Source organism: Castor canadensis, chromosome 11, assembly GCF_047511655.1.
Source record: "Castor canadensis chromosome 11, mCasCan1.hap1v2, whole genome shotgun sequence".
Classification (NCBI taxonomy): domain Eukaryota; kingdom Metazoa; phylum Chordata; class Mammalia; order Rodentia; family Castoridae; genus Castor; species Castor canadensis.
The window spans coordinates 1,531,283-1,546,374 of record NC_133396.1 but is presented as its reverse complement, the minus strand read 5'-3'; the positions used below and the strand labels follow the sequence as shown (position 1 = coordinate 1,546,374).

The window sequence follows — 15,092 nt, the reverse complement described above, 5'->3', positions numbered from 1 at the left end:
GTGCTTCCAATTCAAGGTTGGAGGTGCATGCACCTGATTGGTGGAGCCTGAGCCATGTGACTGAGTCCTAATAGCAAGGGATAATGGGAAAGGGAGTATCTTGCATTTTCCATTTTATACTTGGAGATTGGTTCTGCCACGTGAATTGACCTTAGGTGAGGATTTTCCTGCTGGAAGCATAAATTGGCATAACTTTTGGAGGAGGGATTTGGCAGTATGAATGAACAGTCAAGAAATAGTTATAACTTGTTGCCCAGTCATCTCTCCCCGCCCCCTGTCTTTTGGCAGTGTTGAGGACTGAACCCAGGGCATTGTGCATGCTAGCCAAGTGCTCTGTCACTGAGCTACATCTTCAGCAGGTCATTGCTCTTAAAGATGGTTGTATAAAGCCAGGTGCTGGTGGCTCACACCTCCCTACTTTGGAGGCTGAGATTGGGAGGACTGAGGTTCAAAGCCAGCCCAGGTAAATAGTTTGTGAGACTCCCCCATCTCCAAACTAATGAGAGCAAAATGGACTGGATGTGTGACTCAAGCAGCAGAGCACCTGCTTTGCAAGTGAAAAACCCTGAGTTCAAATCCCAATCCCACCAAAAAAAAAAAAAAAGATGGTAGTACAAGTGGTGGGGAATGTCTAGGACCCAAGTCATAATGACAGGGTCAGTTACAACCACAAATGTGGTAGCAACTAATGTCCACTGAAGAGAGTAAGTAAATCTTGGCCCAGCCATTCTACAAAGAATATTTAATAAGGATGAGAGAAGACAGAAAAAATATTTGAAGACATAATGGCTGAAAAATCTCCAAGTTTGTTGAAAACTTTAAACCTAAAGATCCAAAAACTTCACGAAGTATAAGAAAGATAAAGATAAAGATATACCACAGTGAGAAGCATCTCAATCAGTTCCTTGAAAACCAGTGCTAGAAATGCTATGGTTTGGGTTTTTTTTGTTTTGTTTTTGGCAGAACTGGGGTTTGAAATCAGGGCCTCATGCTTTGTAGGCATGTACTCTTATCGCTTGAGCTACTCCACCAGCCCAATGCTATAGTTTGGATAAGTGTCACCCAAAGGCCCTTGTGTTGTAGGCTTGGTCTTCAGCCTGTGGTACCATGGGGAGGGGTGGACACTCAAGAGCTGGCACCTAGTTGGAAGTCTTCCAGACATATAGGGGCATGCCCTTGAAGGGTTATTATAACCCTAGCTCCTCCTCTTTCTCTCTTTGCTTCCTAGTTGTAATGAGGTGAGAAGTTCATTCTACAACACACTCCCACCTGATGTGTTGCTTTGCCACAGGCCCAAAGTGATAAGGACTGAAACCTTCACAACTGTGAGTGAAAATAAGCCTTTCCTCTTTATAAGTTTGTTGTTTTATCACAGGAAAGTGACATCATTAGTTACTTTCTCGTCCCTGTGAACAAATGCCTGACAGAGACAACTTAAGGGAGGAAGGATTTATTTTGGCGCCTGATTTCAGAAGATTCAATCCATCATGGCAGGGAGGGCATGGTGGAGCAGAACAGGTCACACCATGGTAGCCAGGAAGCAGAGAAAGAGAGAGCTGGCAGTCGGCTGCTTTTCTTCTTTGCCCCGTTAGTTTAGCTCAGGCCCCCAGTCCATGGAAATCGTGGTGTCCACATTCAGAGGAGGCCTTCCCTCCTTAGTTAATCTTCTCTGAAACGCCCTTACAGACACACTGAGAAGTGTGCCCCACCAATACCCTGGGTACTTTTCAATCCCACTCAAGTTGACAGTCAAAACCAACCATCAGATGGGCACCAGTGGCTCACGCCTGTAATCCTAGCTACTCAGGAAGCAGAGATCAGGAGGATGGCAGTTTGAAGCCAGCTGGGGAAAACAGTTTGCTAGAGCCCTATCTTGAAAAAAAAAAAAAACCATCGCAAAAAAAGGGCTGGTGGAGTGACTCACTGTGTAAGCCCTGAGTTCAAGCCCCAGTCCCATTCAAATAAATAAAAATTTTAAAAGTAAATATTGTCTATCCATACAATGGGATATTAGCCTTAAAAAGAAAGGGAATTCTGACACACCAATAGCATAGCATAGATGGATGACCCTTGAAGACATTAAACTCAGTGACATAACAGGCTGCAAAAGGACTGATGCTGTCAGCTCTTCCACTGACACGAGCTGCACAGAGTAGTCAAATTCATAAGGACAGGAAGTGGAATGGGGGCTCCCCGGGGATGGGGGCCTGTGTTTCAGTTTTGCAAGATGGACAGTGGCAACACTACACAACAGTGTGAGTGAACAACTCTTAGGGCCCCACACACTGAGAAGTAGGTAAAATGGCAGATTTTCTGCCACGTGCATTTCGTCACAAAATTGTAAAAACCTGTCGGTACCAGTCGCTACCGAGGAGTGGAGTCACAGGAGCGTTGCTCACTGCTGCTGGGAAACCAATCAGGCAGCCTCTGACAAAGATAAACATGTCCTGCTAAACAACCCAGAAGTTATGCCCCTAGATATTTTACCCAACTGACGTGAACACTTAAGTCCACACAAAACCTCAACAGCATTTATTCATAATCGCCAAAGCGGGAAGGAAATGATGCAGCCTCATTCCGCGAAAGAGGACAGTGGCGTTCCCACTCAGTGCAGCACTGGCCAGCAATACAAGGAGTGGGCTGTGGGTGCCACACAAGACCTGAGACTCTCGGGTGCATCCCGCCTGAGCCAATAAGCCAGTGTGAAAAGGCCGCCTACTATGTGATGCCATTTCAATGACATTCCAGAAAAGGCAAAATTGTAGACATGCAGAAGTCAACCATCAAGAAATCAGTGGGGCTTGGGGTGGACAGTGGATTGAAAAGATAAAAACAGCTGGGTGCCGGTGGCTCACGGCCCATAATCCTAACTATTTAGGAGGCAGACATCAGGAGGACCTCAGTTTGAGGCCAGCTCAAGCAAATAGTTTATAAGACCCTGTTTCAAAAAAATTTAACACAAAACAGTCCTGGAGGAATAGCTCAACTGGTAGAGTGCTTGAACTCAGGGCCCTGAGTTCAAGCCCCAGTACAATAAGAAAAAAAAGAAAACCTGGAGGTTTTTTGTTTTGTTTTGTTTTGTTTTGTTTCGGCAGTTCTGGGGTTTGAATTCTGTGCCGAGTACTTTCTAAGCAAGGGCTTTACCACTTGAGCCATGCCTCCAGCCCCATGGAGGGTTCTTTAAGGTATGAAAGTATTTTATGTGACATTGTGGTGACAGGTGCATAACACTGTACTGTTGTCAAAACCCGTAGAGGTCTGGAGATGTGGCTCTGTGGTAGAGCATTTGCCTAGCATGTGCAAGGCCTTGGGTTCCATTCCCAGAATGAAAATGAAATTTAAAAAAATAGTGACTTTACTGTAGAAAAGTAAATCAAAATGTATGTGACTTAAAAAAAAGAAGAATATTTGAGCTGGGTGCCGGTGGCTCATGCCTGTAATCCTAGCTACTCAGGAGGTGGAGATCAGGAGGATTGTGGTTTGAAGCCAGTTCAGGCAAATAGAGAGACCCTATCTCCAAAAAATCCTTCACAAAAAAAAAAAAAGGTGGTGGAATGGCTCAAGGTGTAGGTTCTGAATTCAAGCCCCAAACTGCCAAATAATAATAATAATAATGATTTGAGTCAGACACTGGTGGCTCCTAGCTACTCAGGGGGCAGCGATCAGGAGAATAATAGTTTGAATCCAGCCAGAGAAAAGTGTTCTCAAGACCCTATCTTGAAAAAAACCCAACAAACAAAACAGTGTGGGTGGAGTGGCTCTAGTGGTACAGTGCCTGCCCAACAGTAGGAGACCCTGAGTTCAAACCCCAGTACTGTCAAAAAAAATGGTTTGGAGTTGGGCAGGGTGGCAGAGGCCTATAATCCCAATACTTGGGAGACTGAGGCAAGAGGATCATGAGTTCAAGGCCAGTCACACTACATAGTGAGACCCTGTCTTAAAAAAAAAGAATCATTTAGAAGATAGAAGATCCCAGGAAGGAATTCAGACTCACAAGAGAATCTGCACAGGGGTGCAGGACACAGCCTCACTGGAGGAGGAGGGTGAACCTTAGTAGCTGGAAATGAGTAGAAATTTAAGACCAAAGGCAAAGGGACTTGCAGGTGACATTGACCTCTACTGGAGAAGTCTTTTCCTTGAGGTCAGGCAGTGATTCTGCACCCACTATCCATGCATGCCAGAACTAAACCGTTAAGTCGGTAGATGGCACAGGCAGGTTCCTCACTCTTGGGATGAAAGTTTATGGAGAAGCAGGAGGACAAGTGGCACGGTGTGCTGGCCACATACCCATAAACCCAGGCTGAGGTAGGAGAACCTCGAGTTTGAGGCTGGCCTAGACTTCATAGTGAGACTCTGTCTCAAAAAGAGACCAGGACAGGGTAGATTGTTCAATTTGGTGATGGGGTTAGAGTTGGAGCCATCAGTAGGAACTCGTGTTAGCTTAATACAGATGCAGAAGGTTCCACATTGCCATATTTATGTATATGTGTAAATGCATGGAGAAATACCCATTATACATGCATGTCAACATACACAGACAGAGCCAGGCACCGGTGGCTCACGCCTGTAATCCTAGCTACTCTGGAGGCAGAGATCAGGAGGATCACAGTTCAAAGCCAGCCCAGAAAAATAGTTCTGTGAGACCCTATTTCGAAAAACCTTTCACAAAAATAGGGCTGGTGGAGTGAACTCAGGGTGAAGGCCCTGAGTTCAAGCCCCAGTACTGAAAAGAGAGAGAGAAAGAGAGAGAGAGAGAGAGGCTGCCCCCCCCCATACTCCTAGCAACTTGAGAGGCAGAGATCAGGAGGATCTTGGTTTGAGACACTGGGTGAAGGGAAGAAATCCTGGTCAAACAGGCAGTCAATACTCAGAAGCTGTGGCACACCCTCAGGTGGCCACTGTCCAAAAAAAAATAAAAGCCCAGAAAACAAGTGGGCAAGGCCATGGAGGAATTTGAACCTTTGTGCACTGCTAGTGAGTACTTGAAATGGTGCAGCCCCTGTGGGAGGGTTTGCCAGTTCCTCAAAAAGGTCAACAGAATTCAAGACCCAGAACCTCCATTTCGGGGAATACAGGGTACCCAGAAGAGCTGAAAGCAGGGACGAGGGCAAGTCCTTGCACACCCACACTCACAGCTGCATTGTTATACATTACAGCCATCCAAGTGTCCACCAACCGATGAATGGATAAACAAAATGTGTTATAAGCCAGGTGCCAGTGGCTCACGCCTGTAATCCCAGTTACTCAGGAGACAGAGATCAGAAGGAGCGAACTTTGAAGCCAGCCCAGGCAAAGAATTTTTGAGACCCAATCTCAAAAATACCCGTCACAAAAAAGGGCTGGTGGAGTAGCTCAAGGCGTAGGCCCTGAGGTCAAACCCCAATTTGGGAGAAAAAAAGAAAAGTCTTGCCAACCAGGGAATGTTCAAGTAGCAACAGGCCTTGCAGTGGTTAGGCAGGTGTTCCAAGCGGAAGGACCTGGCTGTGCAGGGCTGCTGGGGATAGCTGCATAGGTCGTTCCCTGCGCAACTCTGAGAGGTGCTACTCACCACACTCTGCTGCTGTCTTGGGCAGGAGAGGCTTTGTTGCGCTGCGTAACAAGTCACTGCACTGTCTCACCGATCCGTAGTAATTAGGACTTCTTTTTCTCCTTTCTTTTTAAGCTATATGTCCATCCTGTTGGGTCCAGTGGCATCTCTGTGGCCTCAGGACTGATGGAGAAGCCTGTTTCTGAACACTGTGGTCCCAAGGCAGAGGCAGAAGAAGGCAGGACCACTCCTACCCATACTGGCTCCTCAGCTCCTTCCCGCTCACTTCCTTGCCTGAGATGTTTCGTGGCCATGCACACCATTGATGGGGTGGACACGAAACCACTCCCAGAGAGGATAACTTCCTGAAATTGGGCAGGAAACCGTGCAACAGGGTAGGCCTTCTCGGGGGCAAGGGAGGCACCCAGCATGCAAAGAGAGGGCAGAAAACTTCTGCTGGAATGAACTGGCCAGCGCCAGTGGATGGGGTCAGACTACAGGCCCTGCGCAGTCCAAAGGGTGCCCTCCATATATGCTGCACACGGGAGAGCGCTAGCCATGCTCTCTCTGGATCCCGTGTGAAGGCCTCCACCTCTAAGAAGCAAGGGACTTGGAGGCCATAAACACCCAGTCACCAGAGTCTGCCTTCTCCCCTCTTTGAAATGGTCCCCATGTTATATGAAAACATGGGTCAGCTGGGGCAAGGTGCCCCAAATAAACACAATGCCCATCTCCTGCTGGGGGCAGTGGGGTTCACATGGGAGGCACCAGGATATGTGGACAGGCCCTGCCCACAGTGGGAGGTCAGCTCCCTGACAACCCATTGCAGTTGGTGGCACCCTTCACCTTTGTCCCATTATTGGTTCCCTGGGCAGCTCCGGGGAAAGGAAGCCTTTTGGGGACACACAAGAGTCCCTCAGCATGACAGATTTCCCGGAAGAGGTATGTCTTTTGTTAAACTGAATGGCATTCAAGTCACTGAAGACCACCCAGATGGTGGTCTCTTAAGACCTTTTTCCCATGACATGACAAGGGCCCAGAGCCCCTAGGAGAAATGGCTGACCTCAGGTTTGTGGCAGGAAATGGACCACCCCAGAGCACCTTGTACCCCACAGACCAGCAATGCTTCCCATAATTCCCAAAAAGTCCAAAAAGACTCAGACACTTATGGGCCAGAGGACTCTACAAGAACCAGTAGGACCCAACCGAAGGGCTGGGGTACAGCTTAATGGTAGAGCGCTTGCCTAGCATAAGCCAGGACCTGGTTCCATCCCCAGTACTGGGGTGGGGATCAGGGGACCTGATGAGCCTGAGGTATTTCCTGCACCTCATGTAGGAGCCCACCAGAGCACAGTGAGGCCAAAACTGCAATGACTGAAACACATCAAGTATGTTAAAGTTGACGTGTTCATAAAACACCATGAAGAACAGTGGCCACACTGGAGGAAGTGAAGGAGCCAGCTCATTCATCCGAAAACCGACAGACCGCAGGAATATTCAAGCATTGTCCTGTCTTTCTGCTACAAATTGTACCTCAGGGTAACCAAATGGGAGACTTGTGTGTGTGTGGTGGCGGGGGGGGGGGGGGGGGGGTGAAGCTCTCTGTGCATGAGTAATTCACCTAACAAGCAGGGAAGGAAGAGAAATAGAAAAATTGCCATTTGCAGCAGACTTTTCTGTGCTTGGTGTGGGTCCCCAGATGGGCATGTATCCTTATCATTTTATGGTACTTTTATCATCTTAACCATTTGGGTGTACACTCAGGGAGCAGTTAAGCATACCCATCTAGTCCTGGAAGTATTCATCACTCCCAAACTGAAGCTGTCCCCATTAAGCAGTCACAACCACATCCCCTAATCTGCACTTGGAGTTTGCCTGGACACGTCACACAAATGGAATTACATAACAAGTGGTATTTTGTGACTACCTCTTCCACTTAGCGTGAGATCTTCATGGTCATCCATGCTTCATTCCTTTTATGGCTGAGTAATATTCTACTGTGTGGACGAACTGCATTCTTTAGCCATTCCTTGATTGATGGACAGCTGGGTTGTTTCCAGACACTGAGATTAGTGCTATGAACACACTCAGCATAAGTATTTTCAGTTTGGGGAGTAAGTACCTGGTAGTGAGTTCCTGTGTCACGTGCTAACTCTGACTCTCAACCTGTTGTCCACAGCAGCAGCAGCACCTCATCACATCCCCACTGCAGTGCAGGAGTTTCTGGGTGCGCCACAATCCTCACCTCCCATCCTAGAGGTGGTGCTTCATTGTACATCTGATTGATTTGCATTCTTGTAGTGGTGCTGACATCTCTTCACCCCTACTCCCACTGTGCTCCCGACCTCACCTTACAACTACCCTATCACAGGCACTCCACTTTCAGTGGAGCTAGAAAGTCACCTACACCACAGGGGGACTTACCTCCACACTGCACAGGAAGAGCAAGAGGACAAAACCAAAGGGTGACAGAAAGGAAACAGAGCACCCCGCCCCCCCAACAGGGGCCTCCCTTTCAGCAGTCAGGTTAAGAAGTAAACCCTTGAGCTTGGTGCTGACTACTCACACCTGTAATCCTAGCCAGCTTGGGCAAAAATTGAGCAAGAAACCCATCACAAAAAAAAGGTTGGTGGAGTGGCTCAAAGTTAGGCCCAGAGTTGAAGCCCCAGTTTTTAAAAAAAAGCAGGAAACCCTCTTGATGAAATTTGCTTCCACTGCAAATCTAGAGTATTCCATCTCAAAGGGATGGCCTTCCAAGTCGTCAAACTGTTCACAACTATAGTTTAAAAGCCTGAAGCAGTTTAGTGATACACCAGCCCCCATCTAGGGAAGCAAGCAGTGGGACAAAAAAATATCCTCCCAAGCCCAACTTTGTAAGGCTGAGTACCTGGTGATCAGGGCCAGGCTCACACCAGGTGTCCTTAGCACCTGGTTTCGATGTTCTTAGGAGTTTAACAGCATTCACCCATCCCCACGCCCACTACTTCAGCCCTGGGCACCTGTGCCTTATCAGGGAGACCCTACTCCTTAGCCTCAAGATTGCACCCAGCACGCAGCCTTATGACAAGCAAACTGCCCAAGACTGTAAGACTACAGACTCAGGAGAAACCTTCCCAGCACCCACCTTGTGGCCAGCAGTCCTAGATGCCTGGGGAGCCTCACTGCAGACCACCCCCCTCAGAGCATGCCCAGAAAAGCCCTCCCCAAACAGGAGCAGCGGTCCTTGTGTACTGCAGCACTTTATTCTCCTTACACAATGACGTGTGGCTGGGGCCTCATGTTCTCATGTAACAGTAGAAAACCAAAATTTGTTGTCATCTCGTAAAAGAATTGAGTACAAAAAAACCTTACATAAATTAAAAGGATGAATAAATTTACAGGTGTAAATGCAAACCGTTTCCAACTCAAGGCAATAACAACCCATGGCGTTCAGGAGGGAAAAACACCATTAAGAACGGAAATCGGGTCCTAAGGCTCGGACTTTCCCACCCTTTTGAGACTGGCAAGACAGGGAACTCTTGCCAGCCTTAGAAATCCTCGAACAGTCAGCTCTGACGCGTTAATAATACCCTGCCCAGATCACTGCACCGTGCTCACGCAGATCCAGACTGGGGATTTCTCCTCCATAGCCTGCTTTTGCCTCAGCCACCAAGTGACCGAGCCACATGGACTAAGGGCTGAAATCAAAGATATGCACAGGGTATTAAACATATACCAAGGGAACAGTAACTTGAGTACAAGGTCAAAATCAGCAACAAGTTCTACGATCCAGTGCTGATATCAGATACAAGCTTCAAGGACAAATTTCTTTTCAAAGGCTTATTCCAGTCGTGAGGCTAGCATGAGGTGTATACATTTGCCAGGGCAAATTGATACTTCAGAATCAGCTCATGCAGCAGGTGCCTAGCACCTGCTCAGTCCATCTAGAAGCATTTGCGGTGGACGATGGAGGGGCCTGACTCATCGTACTCCTGCTTGCTGATCCACATCTGCTGGAAGGTGGACAAGGAAGCCAGGATGGAGCCGCCAATCCACACAGAGTACTTGCGCTCAGGGGGAGCGATGATCTGTAAAGGAAGAGCAGCTGTGATGACCTGGAGTCATGGACCCACACCAAACTACCTGCCCTGACAAGGGCCAACCCCCCCCCCCTCGGGACCAGGCCCGCTCAGGCTGCACACTCACCTTGATCTTCATTGTGCTGGGGGCCAGGGCGGTGATCTCCTTCTGCATCCTGTCGGCAATGCCTGGGTACATGGTGGTGCCTCCAGACAGCACTGTGTTGGCGTACAGGTCCTTGCGGATGTCCACGTCACACTTCATGATGGAGTTGAAGGTGGTCTCATGAATGCCACAGGATTCCATACCTACAGGACAAAGTTCTCCCTGAGCCATCGGGTTCTGCCTGACCGACCTTGTCCAAGATGACAGGCAAAAGGGACCCGACCTCCTATACCCCATTCTAGACACCTACCCAGGAAAGAGGGCTGGAAGAGCGCCTCTGGACACCGGAACCGCTCATTGCCGATGGTGATCACCTGCCCGTCAGGCAGCTCATAGCTCTTCTCCAAGGACGAAGATGACGCAGCAGTGGCCATCTCCTGCTCGAAGTCCAGGGCGACATAGCACAACTTCTCCTTGATGTCGCGCACGATCTCCCGCTCAGCAGTGGTGGTGAAGCTGTAGCCGCGCTCAGTCAGGATCTTCATGAGGTAGTCTGTCAGGTCCCGGCCAGCCAGGTCCAGACGCAAGATGGCATGGGGGAGGGCATAGCCCTCATAGATGGGCACCGTGTGTGTGACCCCGTCGCCAGAGTCCATGACGATGCCAGTGGTGCGCCCAGAGGCGTACAGAGACAGCACGGCCTGGATGGCCACGTACATGGCTGGGGTGTTGAAAGTCTCAAACATAATCTGGGAAAGGACAAAGAGCATCTCAGCCAAAGGCCGGGACCAGCAGCCACCCACGCCCACACGCCACATGCAGCATGCCACAAATGTGATGTGTGGAGAAAAAGAACAGAACACAGGCAGAAACGCAAACAAGAAACCTGGAGGCTTCAGGAAGGAAATGCCAGGAGAGGAACAGAACCCTGGAAATATCAAAGAAATACTTGAATGTCAGGAAATGAAGCAGAGCAGAAAATGACTTGTGAAACACGGACAGCTGAGACCCGGGCTCAGCCCCCCACCTGCGTCATCTTCTCTCTGTTGGCCTTGGGGTTCAGGGGGGCCTCAGTCAGCAGCACGGGGTGCTCCTCGGGGGCCACGCGCAGCTCGTTGTAGAAGGTGTGGTGCCAGATCTTCTCCATGTCATCCCAGTTGGTGACGATGCCATGCTCGATGGGGTACTTCAGAGTCAGGATGCCACGCTTGCTCTGGGCCTCGTCACCCACATAGGAGTCCTTCTGGCCCATGCCCACCATCACGCCCTGCAAGGGAGGGCCGTCAGGCTCGCGCGCCGAGGGGACCAAGGAGGACAGGGAGGCCTGGCCAGGGGCGCCCTCCACTCACCTGGTGCCGGGGACGCCCGACAATGGAGGGGAACACGGCCCTGGGAGCGTCGTCGCCCGCAAAGCCAGCTTTGCACATACCGGAGCCATTGTCAATGACGAGCGCAGCAATTTCCTCTTCCATGGCGATCTGCGCAAAAACGCGACTCGCTCAGCGGCGCCCTGGCAGTAAGGAACAGTCCCTCCCCGCCAGCTGAGACCCCCGCGTTGGGGTACACGTTCCCCCCAATCCCTAGGCCGGCATCCGGGGCAAGCGTAACCGTCTGCAACCGGCGGTGGCCTCCTGGCACCAGCCCCGTTCCGCGGCGGCGCGGAGAAGTGCGCACTGCGCCGGCCCCGCCCCGGACCCCCCCCGGGGTCCCCGGGCCGCACCCCGACCGCAGCCGCAGACCCAGGCCCACCTTCCCGGCCACCCTTTGTTCCCGGGGCTGCGCGGCTAAGCCTTGCCAAGTAATGGATCCACAGCCAGGCCGGGAACGGGGTGTGCGTGGGGGGGTGCAAGCCGCTTACCGGCGGAGAACGGGGCAGCGTAGCAGTAAGAGCACACGCAGCGCAGCTTGGCAGAGGCGAGTGAGACCGACTGTGGCCTCCCCCGCCGCTTTTTAAGAGGGAGCGGGGCGCGCGCGCGGGCGGCGGCGCGCGCGGCCCCAGAACATGTCCATATATGGCGATCTTTCCGAAACCCGGGCGCCCATTGGCCCGCCCGCCCGGGACACGTGGGGACCCGGCCCGGCCCGCCCCCCGCCCGCGCCACCGCCAACCGCCCCGCCCGCGCCGCCCCCGCGCGCCCGAGACCCCGCGCGAGCTGCGACCGGGCCTCCGGGGGTCTCGGCTAGCGCCGTGGGGCGGATTGACTGCCCCCCCCCATTCCCCGGGACTGCTGTGTCGTGGGGAATGGCCTAGCTGCACCCCGAAACTGCCGGGCCTGGGGCGGGCCGCGCCCCAAACTGGGGTGAGTCCCCGCGGCCCCCGCCCTCCTCGGCTTTTCGCCCCCGACGCCCCCGCGAGCGCTCCCCTCCCCGGAGCCCGCCTGGGAGGCCGGTACTCGGCTGGGGGAGGGAGAGGGGGTCCCCGCGGGACCCCCTTCATGGTGCCGGGAGTCCTAGGCCCGGGGAGCCCCAACCTCGTCCTGATCACATGGGAGGGGTCGCCAGCCACCCCACCCCCCCAGCGCAGCCACGACCACGTAGACCCTCTGCGGGAGAAAGAGGCCCCAAAACCACGTCACTGTGTCCCCCCGCGTGGGCTCGGCCTGGGGCGGGGGGTGGGGGTCGCTCCCCCTTCTCATCTTCTAAGGGGGTAGTGTCGAGGGGCTTTGTTTTATTCTGGTCACTGTGGACACAGTAGGGAAATTGAGGCAAGGACCGAGTCCTGACTTCCGGAAGCGTCCCTCCCCCCGCATCCTGGGCCAGCTGTACGGGCACTCGCTTTACTAGGAAAAGGACCGGGGGCTGGGGGAGGGCGGTCACAGCACACCGACCTCCAGGGTTTCTCCACACTGGCCGGAGCCCCGCTGTCCTTCCCCGGGAGCCCATTGGGGGACCTGCCCAACCTTTGGCGGGGTCCTGGCCGCACCTGCCAGCGCGAGGCCTCGATTATCCCCGGGAGGGAAGCGGGCACTGTGGTTTCCACGGGTTTATTTGTAAGCTTCTAGAACTGCTCAGTATAGAATTAGGTGCGGGGGAGGGGCGGCAGTGAGGCCAAGGACTCGTCCAAGGTCACAGGGCGCTCAGCTGGACCCCCGCAGGTGGGGGCGGTGCCGGGCTTCCCAAGAGCGGCCCTGCAGGGTCAGCTGGTGTCGCTATCTAGGGGATGGGGACGCAGGATTCAAGCGCCAGGGCAGCCCGCCCAGCTCACCTGCCGACCGCAAGACTGGTGCGGACGGTGACCGTGCCCCCAGACCTGGCAAGGAGAGTGCTGGGTTCGGGAGCCCCCCCAGATTTTCTAGGGGTGCTCGACAAGGCTATCAAGTGTGTGTCGTACCCCACCCATGGCGGGGACACGGGACTGGGTTTCTGAAAAGCTCATCTTGGCTCGGGTCCCTGTGCAGAACCAGAAGTCTCCCCGACCACCGGGTGGGGTGGGCGAAGGTCCCCAAGACGCCATGTCACGCTCTTAAGGGACAAGGGACAGGTGGAAAGTAGCCGTATGCCTCTTCACCCAGTGTCCGTCCTCACTCCACCCTACCCAAGTCTGCCTTAGGTCGCCTGCCCCTCCTCAGACCCCAGCATGCTCTTGGACTCCTTTGTCTGCATGTGCCCGGAGGGGCGACCGGGGCTTCAGGGAAAAGGACCCCGTCTCCCCGGCCCACGTGCCGGGCGCGGAGGAAGCAGGCCGCGGGGCCCTTTCTGCTGCCCCGCGCGGGGGACCTTCCTCTCCCCAGGGCGCGCCGCGCGGGGTGCCAGGTGCGGCCCAGGTGTGCGGGCGGGGGGCGGCGGCTCGCCGTCCGGCCATATTTGGCGAAGTTGGCTCGCGCCCCGCCCGCCGCCCAGAGGCCCGCGGCTGCCCTGAGTCACGGGGGTGGACGTAACGGACGGGGCGCCAGGCCGCGCTCCTCGCCTTATTTAGTCAAGTAGGCCGCCCATTGGCCCGCGGGACAAAGAGGCGGCGGCGGGAAGCCCGGGCGGGGGGCATCGCCCCCGGCCCACTCAGACCCGCGCGTGCCCGAGACCCTCGGCTGCGCGCTAGGCCTGGGGGGGCTGCGAGAGGCGTGGCTGCAGGGGAGGGGCGACCAGCGCCAGGAGGCCCCGCGGGACCGGGTGCGGACCGAGCCAGGCCTTCGCGCTGGGCAGGAGGGGGAGGCGTTGTGTGTGTGTACTGTGATTTTACTGTTTTGCAACTGGGCAGTGCAAAACCTCGCCCAAGGTCACGTTGGGGCCATTCGGGACTGTCGCTCTAAAAGCTGGTGGTGCAGCTCTGCCCCACCCCTCCCGCAAAGGCCTGGCATCCCCGGGGACCAAATGGATGCGGCAGTCCCTGGCTCTGGTAAACCCCGGAGTCCCAGAGCAGCACTTTCAGTTCTGCCAAAAGTGGGTGTGTTCTCCTGTTGTAAGAGGGAGAAGTGATTTTTTTTTTCTCGCTCAGTGCTGGCTTTGGCGACTTTTTATTGTGATCTTGCTGCATCTTCTTTCATATTCCGCCCGCTTAATGGATGAGAAAACATGGGCCCAAAGAGGTGACCTTGCTAGGAATGCGGCAAATCTGAGACTGGGTCCAGGCTTGTCCCACCCTGGGTCCTCCCCAAGCATTCCTCTGCACTGTGTCAGCCCCTCATCTCCCTGCCTCAACCGCCACGAACGCCCCCTAGACTCCAGATCGCCTCCACACTTGGTACCATGGTCCCCAGCACATGTTCCACCCACCTGGGCACCTCTTTGCTACCTCTCAGTGTTTCTTGTTGGGCAGACAGCAGGGAACTTCCTAGCCCTGCCTTTCCATTCTCAGGCATGCCCACCCGATTCTGGAAGAGCCAATGAAAACCAAGTGAGGTCTGGAGTTTAAGAGTAGGTACCAAGGTTAAATTCTCAGTTACAACAGTCATGCCGTTTTTCTTTGAGATGTTAACATTAGGGAACGAACGTGGTGTGCGTGGGACTCTCATACTGTCTTTGCAACTTTTCTGTAAATCCAAAATTATACCATAATAAAAAGTAAGTTTTTAAAAATACAAGGAAATCAAAGTGTACCTACTTTCTGCTCACGCTCCTGTTCTCTTTCCCAGATCATATGAAAGGGAATTGTCTTGTTTCCTAAAACTCTTTCTGGGGTCCTAGGCTGGCTCCCAACCTAGGGACAGGCCCTGGATTGGGCTCTGTGTAGAACAGTGGTCCTAAGAGCCAGCCTGATGGCAAAGCCAGCTTCCTGCAGCTTGACCTGGCTTCTCTGAGTTTGAGCTCAAAGGACAGTGAGGCCGGGGTCACTCACTTCTGTCTCCTGTCTAGTGCTGGCCAGGGGCCTGGATCGCCTTCCTAGACTTAAGCCCAAAAGGTCCAGTTGGCTGGACATCTCCCAAGAGTTGAGAGGGTGCTACCTGTCTGTCCAGTGTTAGGAGGC

The 15,092-nt window shown here is 53.3% G+C and overlaps 1 protein-coding gene across 1 annotated transcript; it reads right to left on the bottom strand.

The window, feature by feature from the left end:
- Positions 1–8,747: 8,747 nt before the first annotated feature.
- Actg1 (actin gamma 1) lies at positions 8,748–11,687 on the bottom strand. Its single transcript, XM_020188086.2, has 6 exons — positions 11,550–11,687; positions 11,041–11,169; positions 10,719–10,958; positions 10,002–10,440; positions 9,713–9,894; positions 8,748–9,594 (listed from the first exon to the last, which is right to left on the bottom strand). Exons 2-6 carry the CDS (start codon positions 11,161–11,163, stop codon positions 9,451–9,453), a joined length of 1,128 nt encoding a protein of 375 aa, XP_020043675.1. The 5' UTR covers positions 11,164–11,169; positions 11,550–11,687; the 3' UTR covers positions 8,748–9,450.
- Positions 11,688–15,092: the final 3,405 nt, after the last annotated feature.

Excerpts from the sequence above, each read along its gene's own strand:
- Actg1 (XM_020188086.2), bottom strand. The coding sequence starts at position 11,163 with ATGGAAGAGGAAATTGCTGCGCTCGTCATTGACAATGGCTCCGGTATG. Across the intron at positions 10,959-11,040 it reads TCGGGCGTCCCCGGCACCAG|GGCGTGATGGTGGGCATGGG; the intron begins GTGAGTGGAGGG and ends CCTCCCTTGCAG. Across the intron at positions 9,895-10,001 it reads CTTCCAGCCCTCTTTCCTGG|GTATGGAATCCTGTGGCATT; the intron begins GTAGGTGTCTAG and ends TTTGTCCTGTAG.